Here is a 13,728-nt window from a genome sequence, read left to right as displayed (position 1 = left end):
AACAGTAGGAAGGTTTAACATCTGTACTGATTTAAGCCACATATTCTACTAAATCAATAATTGGAGAGTAAATTCTTTTTATTAGGAACCAGTTACTTAATTTCAACATGTTGTAACAGGAGCATAAGAGATTCCACACTCATATTACTAAAGCACAAATGTTTCCTATTGGCAAAACATGCATTAATATACACACTCTAGCTGCAACACAGCAAAATGCTGATGTACAATAGTCCTATTCAAGAATATATTGTGACTATACAAAAGTGAATATAAAACTCCAGTAACCTTTGAAATTATCGAATCCAAATCCCTCATTTCACAGAGGAAACTGTAGCTTTAAAGTTGAATGTTCCAATGCCACAAAATTGCTTAACAGCATAATTGGTTAGTTCAGCCTAATGTATTTTCCCTTTCATAGTGACAGGGAAAAAGTTGCAGTGTTTTTAAGTGGTTTCTCATTCTACTCTGATTCTTCAGGACTTAACAAAATGACAAACTCTAACAAATGCATCCCCTACACATATGATGTTTCTAGAGTAGTCAGATGCCAGGGTGTAGTCTCTGATGCTTGTTGAGCGCAGAACGGTACCTGAAAGCTTTCCCGCAATCATTACACCCAAAAGGCTTCTCTCCTGAATGTATTCTCTGATGCTGAACAAGGTAAGTGCTCTGGCTGAAAGTTTTCCTGCACTCGTTACAGTTGTAAGGCTTCTCTCCAGTATGAGTGTTCTGATGTTCAGTCAGATGTGTACTCCGGCTGAAGGCTTTGTCACATTCATTGCACTTATAGGGTTTCTCTCCAGTGTGAATCCGCTGATGCTGAGCCAGATGGGAGCTCTGGCTAAAAGCCTTTTCACACTTATTACACTGGTAGGGTTTTTCTTCTGTGTGAGTTTTTTGATGTTGTGCAAGAGACGAACAATGTCGAAAGGCCTTGCCACACTCAGCACACTCGTAAGGCTTTGCGCCTGTGTGAATTCTCTTATGTTGTGTAAGGTGTATGTTCTGGTTGAAGGCTCTTCCGCATTCATTACACTTGTAAGGTCTTTCTCCAGTATGGATTTTCCTGTGCTGAATAAGCGATGAGCCGTAACTGAAGGTTTTCCCACATTCGTGACACTGGTAGGGTTTCTCACCAGTGTGGATTCTTTCGTGTTTAGCAAGAGAAGAACTCCGAATAAAAGCTTTTCCACATTCCTTACATTCATAAGCCTTCTCTTGGGAATGAGTCTTCTGATGTTGGTTAAGGTTTGAGAGATAACTGAAAGCCTTTCCACACTCATTGCATTCAAAGGGCTTTTCTCTGGTATGAATTCTCCGATGCTGGGTAAGGGATGAGCAGTAACTGAAGGCCTTTCCACATTCATTGCATTTGTAAGGTTTTTCTCCAGTATGAATTTTCAGATGTTGTGCAAGGGATGACCAGTAACTAAAGGATTTTCCACACTCAGCACAGTCATAAGGTTTCTCCCCAGTGTGTGTTTTCTGGTGTTGTGTAAGGTTTGAGTGCTGACTAAAGGCTTTCCCACATTCATTGCACTCGTATGGTTTTTCACCGGTATGAATCATATGATGTCGGATAAATGTTGAGGGTCCATTGAAGGCCTTCCCACACTCATTACATTTATAGGTTTTCTCACCGGTGTGAATTTTTTGATGTTGAGTAAGGTGTGTGCTTCTGGTGAAGGTTTTATCACATTCATCACATTTAAAAGGTTTTTCTCCTGTGTGAATTTTCTGATGTTCCATAAAATGGCCTCTCTGGCTAAAGGACTTTCCACACTCATTACAAGTATATGGTTTCTCCCCAGTATGAATTCTCTGATGTTGAACAAGATGGGTCCTCTGACTAAAAGCTTTCCCACATTCATCACATTTATAGGGTTTTTCTCCAGTGTGAATTCTTTGATGTTGAATAAGAGATGGCCCCTCAATGAAGCCCTTTCCACACTGATCACACTTATATGGCTTATCTCCAGTATGAATTCTTTGATGGTTTATCAGGTTTTCACTCCGGCTGAAGGCTTTATCACATTCATTGCATTTGTAGGGTTTTTCTCCCGTATGTGTTCTCTGATGGCGAATAAGAGCTGAACAGTAACTAAAAGCTTTCCCACATTCACTGCACTTACATGACTTTTCTTTTTTGGCTGGATTTAAATTCCGTTTGACATTTGTTTTAGTAGGGGTTTCCTCTGAAGATATTTTTTGTGTTACAGTGGTTGAGTTAATAGTGGTACTTTTTTCAACATCACCAGTCATAGCGCCTCTGTCGCAAGTGGGTATTGTCTTTTCAGTTACTTTTACTTCCCTTGGCAGTATCTGCTGCCTTTCTAGACTGCCTTCAGCTTCCCTAGTTTCTAAAAAGCTGGAGCTACAAGCATCATTCCTTTTGTATTTTTCAACTAATGCCTCTGGAGATGGTTGTTCTTCAGGTATGTTCAGCTCTGGGATTGATGAGCTATTTTCTGGTCTTGTCTCCCAGTCTGAAAAAGAAAATGTCAGTGTTCTCTGAATAGAGATGGAAAAAAGTCCTGCTGTGGTGGGACTAGCCTAATAAAACTAAAAATAAAGCTCTCAGGACACTGAGTATTTTCAAATTTAACCCTTATTATGTGGGGAGAAAGATGGGTAGAGAGAAGGAAAATGAAAAAGTATGAAAGTGCAAGAATATCTAATATCAATTTCATAGATAATCTCTAGGAACCAGTAAGGGAACTCCATTTAAGGGGGTGGTTAATTTAAAAAGTGACATAGAATCAGACATAGTTAAATTAAAAGTGACACATGCCTCCTGAAGTACTTCACAGTGAAGGCTGTGGATCCCATGGATTCGGATGCTGTTAAAAAAGGCTACAGATACTGCTTTCTAGTCCTTGTGGGAGTTTCAGAGGAAGGATGAAAGCAAATATGCAACCCTGACCAACATATCCACACCATCCTGTCCTCCACACAGTCTTAGGGGTGGAGCAAAGAATGAAGGGCTGAAGAAAGTTCGAGAAGGTCAGGCTGAATACACCATGCCTACTAGAAAGCAGCTCCCACTTTACTACATGCAACATCTACGATATGCAACACCCCTGTGCATGGAGAAATAACAGATGGTGCTGACAGCCAGACTGCAAAAGGACAAGGTGGACCAGTGAGACCGAATACAGGTCAGGGTTACTGCTCATGACTGGGCAGGAGCCAGGTTACCAAAGTAACCTGCAGAGCAAAGAGTTGGCACTGGAAGGGTAAGGAAGTAATGCTGGGCCAGTGGCACCCTCAATGAAGGTAACATCACAACTTCGATGGCCTTTGCAGATGCCTGAACTCTGTGAATCGTTTTTACAGAGTTAAAGTAGCCACGTCACTGGTCTAGAACAAGTCTGCTCTGGATGCTGAAAAGGGCATGCTCACCACCAGTCACGGTCCAGCAGTAAAGGGCGGAAGCATGGGCTACACTCTGAGTGACTGCCTCTGGCTATTGACTGGATCACTGGAACTACCTACCCTGTCCACGCCACATGGGCTTCCATTATTATTTTCACCTAAGTAATTCTTTTTTGGAATGACTACAGGATTTTCAGGAAAGCCTGAGATTTTTCTATACACACTTAAATATTTTAAAATTATTTTCTCTCTGCTCAACTTGGAACTTTTAAAAGCTTTATTTTTAATTTATAATAAAACCAGACAAGTTTTACTATCATTAGTTAATTATTATTATTTTTTACTAACAAGTACAAGTTAATAAACTCCTTCTCTGAAAAAAGAAACAAAAAACCCAACCAACAATGACTTTAGTTTCCTAAATTGGGTTCCAGGAACCCAATCTTCTAAGAGAAAATTTTTGAAGTGCAGTATGAATAAAAAAAGATGGGGGGGGGGTGCAGAGTGAGGAGAAATGGTATATTTACACATCCCTGCTGGAAAGTCTAACTGCACATTAAAAAATTCTGAGTGGTCCTATAGTTAGAAATTTTAGGTGATTACTGCCAATTCTTCAGATAAACGAACACTTCTCAAATTTGAACATCACATTCTTTTTTAAAACTTATTATTATTATTAACAAGAAGCCCCTTCCTCTCTACCGCTTCCCCACCTCATTAACGCTGAGAGAGACCCCTCCCTGGAGCCCAATTCAAAAAACTTACTGCTGTTGTTGTTCTTAATAAAGGCTTTATTAACATGTACTGTCAAGTTTTATTTTAAAGTTTTTAAAAATTCCAACTTGAGCAGATAGTGTACTTAAGTGTTTACCAATAAATCTCAGGCATTTCTGAAAACCCTTCAGTCATTACAGAAAGAGCAGAGTAGCTAGGTTTGTATGTTTTTCCAGGGTCAGAACTTTGAACAGGTCTCTGTGTGCAGTGTGGGAACTGCTGATTTATGACAAAGTTATTCATGATTTCAAGGATCGTCTAATAAGTAGGATCAGAAGCTACAGAGTGAGATTAAGAAAGGAACAAGTGATGAAAAAACCAAAGGCTCCATTATCAAAATCACTTTTGCAGAGTCTGGGAGGTAAGGAGGCAGACTGCACGGTGGTCAGAAGATGAACTGTACTGACTAAAAGGATTTGGAACAAAAGTATTAAGTTACCTAATTCTGTCTGCAGCTATTTGGGATGGAGCCCATAATCCAGAGGGGAAACCCTAACTGCAAAAAAGGGGGGGTGATAATCATGAGATCTGCACCTTCAAGTAGGTGGAAAAGATGGAATCCAGAATCCCTATCAAGAGGAAGGAAGGATAGTTCCTCTGAAAAGGAGTATAAAAATAGAATATATTTTGAGAGGGTGTTTTGACAAAGCATAAGAGAGTCCAGATGGCTTCCCATTTTTTTCAGAGGAGGCTCTTTAAAGAGCAGCAAGCACATCTCCATTTCAGACATAAAATCCCCTTATCAAGCTTGTAGTTAGAATTGCTGACACGTACCTGCTGGGTGTCCATGACTTACCTTCAAAGGTAACGCCTGGAACTCCAGACTCCATTACCCATGGCTCTGTCATTTGCTCTAATTGGGAAATCACATCAGGTTTGGAATCTTGGAGTCCTGTTTAGGGGGGCAGAGAAGGTGACTCGTCTTCAGTAAGGGAAAAGTGCCAACAGAGAGTTTAGTCTCCCCACTTTGTCTTCATAGGAAAGGATATGTGTGACAAGTATGACAGGCATGAATTAGCTTATCAAGCTTCGATGTTAAAAACTGCCAGATGTGGTATAATTTGGGAACTTACCAGGGTTTGGAAAAAGTAAGCTTTCTCTTCCACTTGCTAAAAGAGTAGAAACCTTTGCAAAATCTTTCAAAATCTAAGTCTTTGTTTGGTTCCTTAATTTAAAGGCAAAATTCACCTACGCATGAGAGAACCTTCGTCTTCCTTACCCCAGCCTTTAATGAAATCATTCTTACCTATAGAGACCAGATGTGTGTAATTTTCCAATGTCACATCTCTGAACAAATCTCTCTGTACAGGATCTAGCTGTTTCCATTCTTCTTGGGTGAAGTCCACTATCACATCCTTGAAGGTTACTGATTCCTGAAATACCAAATGTATTTATGTTTACCTATAAAGACTTACCTAGGGAAGATAGGGTGAAGTTAGCAATGCTGACAGAAGTAAATAAGGCAAACTATGGGCTACCTGAAAAGTGATTTGGTATTTCCTCCTTTGTACAGTGAGTATAAAAACAAAACAGCACCTCGTATTAGCTAGAATTCACTAACTAAGTTAGTAAGAATTAAAGTATTGAGTTCAGAGTCTGATGTATAATAGGTGCTCAGTGTTTGTTTCTGTTGCTCTCTTCCTCCTCCTCCTCATCGTCATGATTATATGCCACGTTATGGCAAGTATTAACAGTATACTTACTAACAACAAAACTATGTTTTACTACCTACAATGTGCAAGTGTTACCAATTTTTTGAAAAAATTAAAGAGGAAACTTGACCTGTATATTTCAAAATATACCAGGAGAAATACCAAAGTATGTCAAAGGTAAAGATAAACTAAAAGAGCGACCTAGTAAAAGATAAAATTCATTGAAAAAATACTATAAAAGCAGACCCATAAGAACTGAAGTAGCAATTTTCAAATTAGTTAAAATAAAAGGAATTAGTCACTAAATGATGTCCTAAAACAAAGATTAGAAAATTAAAATTTAAAGACAAACCAAAAATAAGATAGAATAAAAGAAATAGGTTTATGAGTTTAAAGTGTACAAGGCAGAATTATACAACAGAAAGATTAACATGTAACCACATAAAAATGTAAAACCTGTTAGTAAACAAAAGGCAATTATTTTAGTTTCACCAAATATATAGTAAAAAAGACAAACCACAATACCCCAAAAAGGTCAACAACCCAGAGAGTCATCCTGCACAAGACAGTGTTAATAACACATGAAGAGGCCCTCCCTGGTGGTGCAGCGGGCTGTGAGGTAGTGGGTTAAAGTGCAGCACTAGGAAGCTGTCCACAGCCACTGCAGCACGAGTTCGATTCCCAGCCAGAAAGCTGACCCACACGGCATGGCAGACCTCTCCTGTCTCGCCCTCCGCTCCCCTGAGTAGTGTATTTCAGTATACCTGCCTGTTCTGCTCCCCACTCTGTCTCTGGTGAATCCTCTCACACCCCACTCTGGTTAAATCTTTTACCCATGAAAAGATGTTTCGATCTACTGAAAGTAGTAAAACAAGGCACTGTCACTGCTGAAAGTGTTCATACGTATGTTGTGGGAACAGAACTGTAATGCAGCCCACCTGAGGAGCAATCTGCCAGCATCTATCAAAACTGTCTGTGTGCATCATTCAATAGCAGAATTCATTCTCAGAAGTGTTTCTGGCCTCAAAGACTATGTACAAATATTCTTTCAACACTGTGGTGGTGATACTAGGGAGATCCCCTTAATAGGACAATGGTTAAAGAATTTATGTTATACCCACGTATTTATGCATACAAGAGATGGGGTGCAGGCCACAGGTGCAGAGGGTGAGAGAGACAGAGTGGGGGACAGAAGAGGCAGGCTGGCCGAAATCCACTCCTGAGAGGAGCAGCGGGAGGGACAGCAGAGGTGTGCCTCGCCGTGTGGGTCAGCTGCCTGCCCGGGGATCCCACTCTGGCGCAGTGCTACCGACAGGCTCATAGTGCTGTGCGTTTCAACCCCTTGCGCCACCAGGAAGGACCCCAGGTAGACATTTTTAAGTGAAGTAGCTCTGTCTAGGTACATTAGAAATGTGCCTGTGCCTTAAGAACAGTATATTTATATGTGGTAGCTCCCATTTTATGTATAGGAAAGTTTTATGTAAATAAATAGAAAAAAATTTGAAATACACTACCACATATAAACAGTGGGACTAGGAAGTGGGAATTGGAGGCAGTGAGGAGAACTTCCTACATTTTATTTTATTTACTATATTTTTAATGTAGTTTTAAAATAATTAAGGATAAAAATGAATGAATGAATAATAAATTATTAGGACTTCTGCCTGTATCAATAACAGAGTCACTGGACTAGACTAATGCTAGAAAAAGCAAGTAGAAAACTTAACGACGCATCTGAAACAAGTGTTTTCGACTTTGACCATCAGGCAGGTCAGCACTGTTATAACTGAGAGGAGGAGAGCAATCCCATGAACCTCATAAACACCTCAGCTCCTGCCTAGAGGTGCCCTTGACCGCAGGGCGTCATGGCCTGAGCGAAGACAGTGCTCTCTTACTGAGCTGAGACAAAGGTGGCAGCTCAGGACTGCGGAGGCAGGACAGGTCACGGAGAGGAGGGAGCCCCCAGAGGCGGCGCTCCAAACATCTGCTAGAAAGACAATCTCTGGGCAATGTCCTGTTACCAATGTGATGTAACCCAGAGTTAATAACACACAACCAACTCTTTAAACAGTGCTGTTTTGTTTCTGAGCAGCCATTTGGTCTCTTTAAGTAAATGAACTTCTTCTGCACTCTCATCACTGCAGCTGGTAAGCATGACATGAGTGAAAACATTACTTAAGCTAGAGCAGCGAAGCTGGCCACAGGGCAGGAGGGAGCCCAGGACAAACTGTGCTCCCTGGTTTTGTATAAACATACCCCACGGTAAAAGAATACACAATTCTACACAAAGGATTGAAACCGCTCTCAGGAAATCCCAGCTTACCTGAAAACTGGCGGATGGCAGCAGAGGCTGTCCCTCACGGGGAAGCGCAGGCTCAGAAGAGGACAAACCTGCGGGGAAGAAGCCACAGTGAAGCCTGTCCAATTAAGCTCTTTCCACCAATCTGTAAAATCCGCTTTTCTACTTGAAAATAAGAATTCTTTACTCTCAGGAGCCACAAAAAGTAACAAGATTACTGCCTAGTAGTTTAGCGTCCTGCTAAACTCATCAGTAGATAAAGTATCACTTTCAGACTGATAGCTTATCCCTGGATTCTTAGGAGTCATATAATTCAATATATATTCCTTACTAAGCATCCTCTGAAAATACTTCTGCCTTCTCTGCTACAAATAAAATATAAAAAAATCACATTATTTTACAGAAACCTTCACAGATCCTTTGAAATTTTGCTATACTACCAAGGCAACAGAATGTTTAATAAATTAAAGTCATGGTCAATAGTAAGTGCTAGAAGAATACAGAAAAGTTGGAACTTTTTTACATTGTTGTAGAGATGTGAAGTTATCAGTTATTTAGGAAAACTGTTTGGCAATGTGTAGTAGAGATAAACATAGCTGCCTATGAATCAATAAGTTCACTTTTCTGAAGACCATACAACCATAGAAACAAGAGTTTATGTCCGATAAAGAATTATGATCAAAACTGTTCAGAGTTCTTTTGCTAATACCCTCAAACTAGAAATAACCCAGGGTGTTCAACAGTAGAATAAACTGATATACTCATAAAACAGAATTTTGTTTTATAATATAAAAGAAAGCTATTAATATACCTAACAGCATAAATGTATCTCATAAACAACGTTGAGCAAAATGAGCCAGAGATGAAAGGAATGCATATATGAGCCCATTAATAGTAAACTGAAAATCAGCCCAAGCTGGCACAGTGAAACTTAGAATGGCGGTTATCTCTGAATGGTTATTGTCTTGAGCAGGGGCACAAAAAAGACTTCATATCTTAGTGTGGGTGGTGATGATGAATCACGAATGTCACACTTATGGGTGACAGGTTGAAAATGTTTCCTGTAAAGATTAGGAAGAAGAGGAGAGTGTCCACTACTACCATTTTAATTCAGCACAATATTGGAAGTCCTAATTAGGCCCAGTTAGGCAAGAAAAAGAAATAAAGGGCATCTAAGTAAGAAGAAAAAAGTAAAATCATCTGTTTACAGATTACATGATATTCCATATAGAAAATACTAAAGATTACATTAAGAAAATGCTGTTAGGACTAATCAACAAATTCAATAAAGTTGTAGGATACAAAATCAATGTACCAAAAAATGGTTGTTTCTAAGTTCATAATGGACTATCAGAAAGAGAAGTGAAGAAAACAATCCCATTTATAACTGCATCAAAAACAATATATATTTAAGGAATAAACATAACCAAAGAAGGGAAAGATCTGTACACTGAAAATAAGTGGGAAGAATGCCCTGTATTTCATAGACCAAGAGAATTTGATGGTTTGATAAATAAAAATCAGTTATGTAAGTCAAAAATATAAACAAGTAGAATGCCTTGAATAAAGGCATTCTACTTGTTATAAAACTGATTTATCGATATATCAATAAACATACAGATACAAATCATATGGTAACAGATGCAAAGAAAGCATTTGATACAAGATTCAATACACATTTATAATAAAAACTCCCTGGTGGCGCAGCGGGTTAAAGCACAGCACTAAGAAGCTAAAGCCAGTGCAGCATGAGTTCGATTCCTGCTAGCCCCAGAGGTGCTCCAGATGGCGGCAGACCTCTTCTGACCCGCCCACTGATCCCCTCAGCAGTACTTCCTCCATCTGCCTGTTCAGCTCCCCACTCTGTCTCCTCTCACTGCCCTGCACCTCTTGCCTGTACCCCAGTTCTGTATGTTTAAATAAGTAAATCTTTAAAAAAAAAACTCAATTTAGGATGGGAATAGAAGGAAACTACCTCAATATAATAAAGGCCACAACCACACATCAACAACCAGTATATAATACTCAATAGTGAAAAACTGAAAGCTTTCCATATAAGGTACAACACAAGACAAGGATATCTATTACAACCACTTCTGTTTAACTTATGTTAAACAGATGTTTTGGCCAGAGCTATAAAATGAGCAGGAAATAAAGGGGATCTGAATAGGAAAAGAATGTAAAACTATCACTTTTGACAGATGATACATATAGAAAAAGACCTTAAAGACTTCAAGAAGTTACTAGAAACAATAATTGAATACCTCAAAGTGGCAAGCTACAAAATCAACATACAAAATCCATAGCTTTTTTTAATATATAAAGAACAAGAAGCAAGTGAAACCAATAATTACTATAATAATTGCTTCCCAAAAAATTAAATACTTTCATGAAAAAATATGTAAAAATGTAAAATAAACTGTTATAAAATAAAAATAATAATAAAAAAATTAAATACCTTGAATTCAATCTAACAGAAGAGATAAGGAGAACTACTGGATGTCATTAAACACTTAGTGACATAAAAGAGATGGAAGAATAGTCCATGTACATGGAAGGGGAGGATCAATACAATTATCTTGCCTAAAATTATACACAAATTTAACACAAGCCCCATCAAAATTCCAGAAATACCTTTCAATGAAACTGAAAACATTGATATCTACATAGAACCACAAAAGGCCTCAAATTACATAAATAACCCTAATAAAAAAGCAGAGAAATGGAGGTGTACCTTGTTACCTGAAAACAATATAGGGGCCTCCGTGATGGTGCAGGGTTAAAGGTATAGCACTATCAAGTGATTTCCTGCCACTGCAACAGGAGTTCAGTCCCCAGAAGGGAGTTAACCTGATCCCCATGCTGCAGCAGACCTCCCGTCTGGCCTGCTTCTCCCCTAAGCAGTGTATTTCAGTAGATCCATCTGTTAAGTAGACCCACTCCTTCTGGTGACTCCTCTCACCCCTTCCCTACACATCTCTGGCCTAAACCTCTTTTTTTTTTTTTAAAGATTTATTTATTTATGGATACAGAACTGGGGTACAGGCCAGAGGTGCAGGGATGGCGAGAGAATTCACCACACACAGAACGGGGAGCAGAACAGGTAGACTGTCGAAGTACACTGCTGAGGGGAGCAGCGGGCAGGTCTGGAGAGGTCTGCCGCGCCATGTGGTCACCTCCAGGGCAGGCGGGGATCGAACTCATGTGGAAGTGGCCTTTAGCCTCTCAGTGCAGTGCTTTAACCCAATGCGCCACCAGGGAGGGCCCTAAACCTCTTTTTTATATGCATAAATATATATACTTTTTAATAAAAAACTATATGATATTGGCACTAAAATAGCTAGAGACCAGTGGAACATAACTGAAAGTCCAGAAATAAATCCATGCATATACCAGCACCTAATCTATAATTTTTATGGAAAATCAGAAAGTCACACCTAAAAAAATGAAGATGGATTACTCCTCAACACCATACATAAAAATAAATCCCAAATGGATTAGATTTAGATATTAGACCTGCAACAATACAATACATGAAAGAAAACACTGGAATAAAGCATTATATTCCATAATATTAACAATAAAGGTGTTTTTGCCTCTATGGTCTTGCCTCTGTGGCAAGAGAATTCAAAACATAAACGATAGGGATTACATCAAGTTGAAAAGCAAGTTGTAAAGCAAAAGAGTGATTAAATAAACACCCAACTGAATGGGAGAAAATACTTACCAAAAAAATATGTATGTAACTGATAAGGGATTAATGTCCCAGATATGTCAAAAACTCATATAATCCAATAATTTTTTTTAAAAAATGCACAACAGCTATAAACAGATAATTCATTAAAAAAAAATATCCAGAAGGCTAAGACATATGAAAAAATGTCATGCCTAATAGATGCAGATTAAAACTACAAATGGCTAGCATATCTCACACCCATGAAAATGGCACATATTAAAAACACTCCCAAGAAGAAGTGCTGGGGAGGATGCAGGAAAGAAGGTGGGACGAGAAGAAGCCCTATCACACTGTCCATGGGAATGTGCACTGGTGAATCCTTTACAGAGAGCAATCTAGATTTACCTTAAAAAACTGAAAATGGAAATACCTGGCTCTCCCATTCTTGGGCATATAGCTACAGAAAACGAAATCATCAACAAAGCCCGATGTTCTGCAATATTCACAGCAGCATTATTTATGGCTAGGACATGGAAGCAACATAAATTTCCTTCAGTGGCCAGATGGCTCAAGGAGATACTGCACATTCACCCCGGGCATATTACATGGCCACAGGAAAGAATAAATTGCAGTCATTTTCAACAAAATGAAGGAAATTTGAGAGAATTTTGTGCAGCAAAATAAGTCAGAAGAAGGCCCTCCCTGGTGGCGCAGCGGGTTAAAGCACAAAGAAGCTTAAGCCACTTCCGCATGAGTTCGATCCCCGCCTGCCCCAGAGGAGACCACATGGTGCAGCAGACCTCTCCTGACCCGCCCACTGCTCCCCTCAGCAGTGTACTTCGTGGATCTGCCTGTTCTGCACCCCACTCTGTCTCTGGTGAATCCTCTCACCCTCCGCTTCTCTGGCCTGTACCCCAGTTCTGTACGAATAAATAAATAAATCTTTAAAAAAAAAAAGTCAGAAGAATAAAACCAAATTTTGGATATTCACATTCGACAATGTAAAACATTTTTAAAAACTAGTGGATATCCAACAAACATCCTGAGGACTCTGTGGTCTTTTTTGGGGGTGAGAGAGGGAAATGTCAAAGGAATACAAGGATGGTGCGGGAAAAAAGAATAGATGTTAAAGCAACTAAAAATATAAAGGCGATAATGTGGAACTCATCTGCTCTTTTTTAAGGTCAAGACTAATAATGCACAATATAATATCTATCTAGCAGATTTTAGCATGGCTAAACTGAAGTGCAACTGTTATAATGGCAAAAAAATAAAATTTAAACACAGTGGAGCTTCATTAACATGTCAAGTATTAAGTTTATTTTCCCTAGGGAAAAATATACAAAAAACCAAGCAAGGACATCAGCTACATCATTGTGATTTTTTTTTTCCCTCTGGCATTCTGTTTTGGACCAATTCTTATAAAATACAATTAAAACAAATTTACTAGAAAAATAAAAAGACAAAGTCATAAAAATTAACCACCAATTGTTAAAATTATTGTGAGAAATAACAGCACTAAATAGCTCTCAAAGTGCTATCAATGTTTCTCTCAAGTACTGCCCCTAACATTCTGGTGACTGATAGTAAGCACTTCGGGGATTAGCGATGGACCACAGGCCACATTTGATTAGCACTGCTTTACCTTGTTGTTAGTGCAGCACACACAACTCTGGGCTAACTTGCCATGTTCTGCCACAGAGTTGAATGGAAGGGGCCGAGATCACAAAAAATAGTTCTACCAGCTATATACCAGAGATATTTTATGGCAGTGGAGTGGGGGATGGGATCAGAAACAGTGGGGGGAGCGAAATGCACTGGACTGTGGTGATGGCACATGGGTGATTTGGTGATGGGAAACCTAAGGGGATTACAACTGAGATGGAACAATGCACAAAATGATGTAAAAATAAACTATATAGGCCCTCCCTGGTGGCGCAGCGGGTTAA

At 39.2% G+C, this 13,728-nt stretch overlaps 1 protein-coding gene across 1 annotated transcript in view; it reads right to left on the bottom strand.

Annotated features, from left to right (window-relative positions):
- ZNF184 (zinc finger protein 184) overlaps window positions 1-13,728 on the bottom strand; it is a 15,438-nt gene continuing 1,710 nt past the window's right edge. The window contains exons 3-6 of the mRNA XM_012734166.1: window positions 8,128-8,195; window positions 5,399-5,525; window positions 4,949-5,044; window positions 1-2,489 (exon numbers count right to left, since the gene is read on the bottom strand). Of these exons, the coding sequence (XP_012589620.1) occupies window positions 544-2,489; window positions 4,949-5,044; window positions 5,399-5,525; window positions 8,128-8,195 (2,237 nt within the window). The 3' untranslated portion in view covers window positions 1-543. The remainder of the gene's footprint in view (window positions 2,490-4,948; window positions 5,045-5,398; window positions 5,526-8,127; window positions 8,196-13,728) is intronic.

This window comes from Condylura cristata, unplaced genomic scaffold, assembly GCF_000260355.1.
Source record: "Condylura cristata isolate star-nosed mole 26May11 unplaced genomic scaffold, ConCri1.0 scaffold00048, whole genome shotgun sequence".
Lineage (NCBI taxonomy): Eukaryota > Metazoa > Chordata > Mammalia > Eulipotyphla > Talpidae > Condylura > Condylura cristata.
The sequence above is the reverse complement of the archived record's forward strand: the minus strand, read 5'-3'. Positions and strand labels throughout refer to the sequence as shown.